Source organism: Rhea americana, unplaced genomic scaffold (assembly GCF_003343005.1).
Source record: "Rhea americana isolate MKP2758 unplaced genomic scaffold, rheAme1 scaffold_122, whole genome shotgun sequence".
Classification (NCBI taxonomy): domain Eukaryota; kingdom Metazoa; phylum Chordata; class Aves; order Rheiformes; family Rheidae; genus Rhea; species Rhea americana.
Window position 1 is genome coordinate 2,738,773 of NW_028185284.1, and position 5,946 is coordinate 2,744,718.

At 67.3% G+C, this 5,946-nt stretch overlaps 1 protein-coding gene across 1 annotated transcript in view; it reads left to right on the forward strand.

The window, feature by feature from the left end:
* Window positions 1–5,946, forward strand: part of SLIT1 (slit guidance ligand 1) — a 36,451-nt gene that overhangs the window by 2,468 nt on the left and 28,037 nt on the right. Inside the window, exons 2-3 of the mRNA XM_085325696.1 lie at window positions 1–68; window positions 5,845–5,916. Coding sequence (XP_085181822.1) covers window positions 1–68; window positions 5,845–5,916 — 140 coding nt within the window. The remainder of the gene's footprint in view (window positions 69–5,844; window positions 5,917–5,946) is intronic.

Below are 5,946 nucleotides of genomic sequence, written 5' to 3' on the forward strand. Positions count from 1 at the left end.
ACGGTGGACTGCCACGGCGCGGCCCTGCGCGGCGTGCCCAGGAGCATCCCCCGCGGCACCGAGCGCCTGTGAGTACCGCGCCGCGCCGCCTTTGTCAGCGGCGGGGCGGCCCCCGTCCGGCGCTGCGGGCGGGGGCCCGTCGGGTGCGTGCCCCGGCGCCCCTTCGGGGCCCTGCGGGCGGGGGCCCGTCGCGGGGTGCCTGTGCAGGAGCCCTTCCGGGGGGTGCACGTTCGGCAGCCTGTCGGGGCGGGGTGCAGGGGAAAGGCGTGTGCAAGAGCCCATCTGTGGCGTGCAGCAGCCCGTCTGGGGGATGCTTGTGCAAGAGCCCGCTGGGGCGTACTTGTGCAAGAGCCCGTTCAGGAGGTGCACGTGCAAGCGCCGGTTGGGGTGGGCGCGTGTGCGGCGTCCCGTGCAGGGAGTGTGTGTGGAAATGCCTGTCCAGGGGGTGCAAGAGCCTGTCGGGATGGGRTGTGTGTGCAGCATCCCGTCCGCGGGGGGTGCAATAGCCTGTGGAGGTGGGGGCACAGTGTGTTCAAGAAACCATCGGGGCAGGGGGCGTGTGCGGCCCCTCGCCTTTGGGGCGACGTGCAGAGGGTCTGCTGCGTACAGCAGCCTGCCTGTGCTGGCGCACACACAAGTGTTTGGAGCTGAGTGGGGGTTAGAGGTGGGCCGGAGGGAGATATTGCTCCACGGGGGTGTGGGGCAGCCCAGCTGGGCTGCATGTGTGGGGCTGTGCCCCTCTTGGCCACTCCCCACTGTGAGCTGTCATGGGGCACCCCCATGGCTGGAGGGGCTGCACCAGGCCCCCAGCACCCCACGCTGTGGCTGCGCTGGGTACCCTTTTGTCCTCGCGAAGCCATCCTGGGAGTGCTGAGGTGGTGCTGAGGGATCAGGCCCCGTCCCCCCACTCTGCTCTCGGGGACCCCACAGTCTGGCCTGCCTCCAGCCTTGCATCCCCACACCTCCCCAGCCCTGCCTGTGCCCCCCGTCCCCTTSCCAGCCTCTCCCTGCTCATCAGAGCCCCTGCCACATCCCTGGAGGCCGGGGGGTCCTGGGGTCTCTGGTGTGGGGCTGGACCCCCACGGGGAAAGCTTTTTTTCTTTTTCCATGGATCACAGTCTCAGTGCAGCCGCCWCCTTGGGTCCCACTGCCCCATGCAGGGTGCCCGTGCGCTGAGCTCTGCCGCTTCACCCCAGCGGTAGGTCTCGGCACTTGGCAGCCCTGGAGCTGCAGCGGCCCCCGTGCCGGTGAGACAGGCAGGAGCCAAGTGTGCCCAGGGAGCCCCCGCTGCTGGCGGCACATTTCCAGCATGCAGGTGCCCCCAGTCGTGGCRGGAGAGCAGCGTGGTCCCCAGCCTCTCCCCGCCCCTGCGGGAAGGGGCAGCTCAGCACAGGGACCGCCGTGCACGCTTGCAGGCAGGAGCGCCGCGGAGCAGCGCAAGGAAGCGTGGTGCTGCCGCCTCCTCGGTGCTCAGCACGGCGGCAGGGTGCAGCCCGGCCGGCCTGAGCGTGGGCAGCGGCCCTGGGACTGCACCGCGCCGGGGCTCCTGCTGCCCCGGCAGAGCCGCGTGGGGAGCCGGTGTTGCAGGCTGCCTCTTCCCCGGGTCACTGGAGAGCTGCCGTGCCTTTGCCTGCGGCTGGGCAGAGCCCCTTAATTGCTTTCAGGACTGGCCTGACTGTGCCAGCTGTGTCAGGGACCCCTGCTGCAGGCCAGAGCTAGGGTGTTTCTGCGGGTGCCGTGTTTGCTCTGGTGCCAGGAGGTGCTGCCAGCTCTGGGCACTCCTTACGCCCTCCTGCTCTGCGGCTGCTCCCAAGACGGGGCGCGGATGAGCAACCCTGGTCCCACGCGTGCGCCTCTGCGCCTCGGGGCTCTCCTGGAGGAGACGGCAGGTCGCAGCGTTCGGAGGTGGCTCGTCCGGCGGCCCGGGGGCTGCCGGGGGCTGCCCGCCTTTCCCTGCCCTGGGACGGCCGGCGCAGAGCAGCGCGAGCGGGGCGGGCACCGCAGGCAGCCGCTGCAGCGTGGCAGCCGCCCGGGCTGCACCCAGCGTGCGGCGCTGGCGGCTCTGCGGGGCGCCGCTTTAATGGAATTTTCTCCTTTCGTGCCGTAATTATCCTCACGCAAGTGGGTATTACGCGGCACGGTAACGAGGCTGCTGCGAGCTGCGGTTGCACAGAGCCAGCTTGCAAGCCCCCGCGGCTGGCTCCCCCCTCCTCGGCCCCTCGGCAGCGCCTGCTGCCCAGGGCGCGGGGAGCCCGGGGGTGGTTGTCTGGTGGCCGCCCCGCAGGGCACCCCCGTCGTGCCCTCCRCCGGCTGGCCCTGCTCGCCCTCTCTTTCTCCGCCGACTCCCTTGACTGACCTGTTTCTCCACGTCCGTCACCGCTGGGGGACTTTGGGGCGATTTCTGTACGTTCGGGGGGCTGCGGCGGGCAGCTGAGCAGCGCCGGACGTGCGGGCGCCCAGCACGGGCCCGCGCCGGGGCTGCAGGGACCTCCGCGGGGCAGGTCCGCTCACCGAGCGGGGACCTCGGGCTGCAGAGCTCACCAGCCCCTCGGAGCTGCCGGTAAAGATGCTGCGACTTTGCAGCCTCCCCCTTTTCACCCTATAAAGCTTGGCAAAGCGAGGCAGACACGCGGCCTTTCCCGTCGCGGAACGGGGATTTATTTGCCTCCTGGAGTCGCTGGTCTGATTTCCTTTTCCAAAGTTGCCGAGCACCTGCAGCCGGCGTGTGTCAGAGCTGGGCCGTGCGTTCCTAGGCAGCCCCCTCGCCTGCCCGGGAGGGTTGAGTTTGGGCTTCGATCTAGCTGTTGTCCCCCTCTGCCCCGTGCCCCCTGCCAGCGCCTCTTCCCAGGGGGCTAAATTCTTGCGGTGCGGCAGTCGGGGCAACTTTGGAGACCGAGAATTGCAGGCTGGAAGGGAAATCGTCTTCTGCTTGAGCGTTTCCCCTGTGCCGCTGGGGCGGGCTGAGGGCCGGAGACGTGGCCGGGGGGACAGGGGACACCTCTCCCTCGCGCCGGGGCCCGGAGCCGTCGCGACACGTGCGTCCGGCTGTGTCAGGCACCGAGCGGAGACGCTCGTGCTGCAGCACGGGGGGGAGCAGCAAGATCTCGGAGGCTTTGCACGGCTCCGGTGGGTAATCCTCCCCGTGCCGGCGGGGTCGGTGCAAATTCACCACCGTCTAATGGCTGCTTCCAGCGCTGCCCGTTGCTAACGTGTGTTGGACRGAGCCTGGTCGCACCGCGCCACGTGCTCCCGGTCCGCTCGACGCCAGGCCCTGCGCCGCGTCCTGCTGGAGAGGGCCGGGGAGGAGCAGGCCACGGGGAGCGCCGGGGCCGCCGCCGTGCTGCCTTCCCTGGGAGCCTTGGCGGACAGAGGAAATTTGCAATTCTATTCCAGTTTCTCCCTTCAGCTACGTCCAAGGCAGATGCTGTCTATATATCGCCATGGTAACACTGCGTTCTCGCTCTCCATGGAATTGCATGCTGGAAAAATATTAGTTTAAAAAACTATGTCGTGTTTGTATTGACTAGAGCTGAGGCTGGTAGCGGAGGATCTATTGTCCCCTGGTTGGGAAAAGTCACCGGTAACAGGCAATAAAACCAGTCAGATTGGCCTCGGGTGACTGCTTCTCACCCTGCGCAGCAATCGCTTCCCTATAAACCCTTCCCCGGCTCTGTTTTATTGCATCCTTTAAAATAGATATTTTTGCCTTAAACGTGCTGCCACTTTGCTCCTCTGCGGTGATGCATTTCTGCAGTGGGCAGGTGCTCTGCACGGAGGTGGGAGCGAGGAAGGAAAATTGCTCTCGGCCTTAATTGCTGGCCTCTGAAGCACGCTTTCCAACGTCGGCGCTGCTCCCGTGTCCCCGGAGCGTCCCCAGAGCGTGCTGGCCGGGGTGGGGGGGCTGCCCCGGGCCGCCCCGGCGCCCTCTCCGTCCTCGCCACCTCTGAAGCCGAGCTGTGGATCTGTCTCCCCGGCATGCATTTTGGATGCACTTGCTGCTCAAAATAGCAGAGGCAAGTGTCCTATGGGGGAGAGCGAGGCTGCTGGAGAGAGGAAGATSAGAAAAAAGGGAAGATTAATTTTTCAGGCGCTGCAGCTGAGGAGCAGCCCGTGGCAGCGCGAACGGCAGCGCGGCGAGCTCCCGGGGCGGCGGGCGAGTCCCTGAGCGGGGCTCACACCCAGAGCCCGCCAAGGCTTGGGGGTCACTCCGGTGCCCCTCACGCGCCCCTTTGGGGGAAAGCCCCGGCTCCAAGAGGGGATGCTCCGGGAGAGCCRGCTGGCCCGGGGGCGGAGGGGGGGGAGCAGGCACCGGCGAGCCCACCCCCTAGGCGAGCACCTTCCCCGTGGGAGCTGCCGTCCCCTGCGCATGGAGAGGGTTTGCTCAGGCGCGCGCTGCTCGGGTTGAGCCTTGATCTCCCGAACGCCGCAAGGACACGGAGGAGCCAAGGGAGCAGCAATTTGCTGGCCGGCTCCGCACGAAAAGCCCAGTTTTGGGGGCATCCAGGCAAAGTTGCTTTCTTCGCCGAGCCTCAGTTTCCCAGTTTATGACGGGGAACCGGTGACCTGCTGCCTTTTCTTTTTCAAACCGAGGCTGAGCGAGCCCGTTTATTTATTTTTAATCCGAAGGTGACACACCGTGATGCCGTGTGAATGTAAAGCRCTCCCCGACTGCGAGCGGCTAATGGCTGTGGCATGAAAACCCCAGAGATAACTTATACAGAGCATAAAGCCCTCCGGTTCCTCGGCGCTACTCGCAGTCAATCGCTGTTTGTAATGCTTAAAAATTTATTGTGCTGCTAGCCGGGTTTAGTACCTCGTAAAAGCTCGCCGAGCGGCCGGTGCTCGGGGGGCTCCCGCGAGGCTCGGGGCCGGGTCCCCCTTCGGGGCCCTGCGGGCAGGCGCCCGCGGGAGAGGGAGGGATGCGCCGTGCCACGGGAGCGACCGGCGGCTCAGAGCGGGCACCGCCGGAGCCCGCTGGGCGCGGGTGCTTCAGCCCCGCTCCGCCGGGCGCCGCCGGCAGCCGCCCCCCCGGGGGCCGGCCTCCTCCGCGGAGTCTGCACCGAYGGGCTCGGGAGGCATTTCTCCGCTCCGCTTCCGTTTCGCAGCCTTGCTCTGCGCTTTCTGAAAGGCGAGAGTCCTGGGAACGCCACCTCTAGGGTTTCTGCCTCGACGGCAGAGCGAAGCAGCAGGCGAGCGCAGGGACGCGAGTGGCGCGCGTGCCGAACAGCTCACGCTTTGCGCCGGAATACAGATAATCAGATTGCTGTGGCTGTCCCCGAAGCCTTCCTGCCGCCGGGAGCCGTCGCTCGCGTTGGCTGTATTTAGCAAGTTACCGCTCAGCATGTCCGCTCCCTTGGCTGCAGCGTGAGTCTAGCTCCCAACCCCTGCGGACGGAGGAGATGCGGCAGACCCCGCCGGCGGGGAAGGGGCCGCCCGAAGGCAGAACCCAGATACAAGCCCAGACTGTGCGGGTCTGCTCTGGCGAACCCCCCTCGCCGCGCTGAGATCCCGCCGGCACCGGCGGCGTGGTCCAGAGGCAGCGGTGCAARGGCATTGCTTGTTTTAGCCGCCGGGGCTGGGGAGCGTCTGCTCGCTCCCCGCCGGCCGCGCGGGCGTCCCGGCCCCCCTTCTTTGCTTTCTTAGTGTTTTCTTATTACCCTCTGGGGCTCAGCGGTATATTTGGGCTGAGGCCTCCCGCTGCCTCGCCGCATTTTGGGGGGCCACCGGCGTGCCGGCAGGCTGGGGCTGCTCCACCGTGCCCGTGCCCGGCGGGCAGCGCCGAGCGCAGTGGCTGCCCTTGCCGAGCGCCGCCGCCGCGCTGACCTCCGCCTCTTCTCTCCGCAGGGAGCTGAACGGCAACAACATCACGCGGATCAGCAAGAACGACTTCTCCGGGCTGAAGCAGCTGCGGGTCCTGTGAGTGCCCGAGCGGGGAGCGGCGCCCGC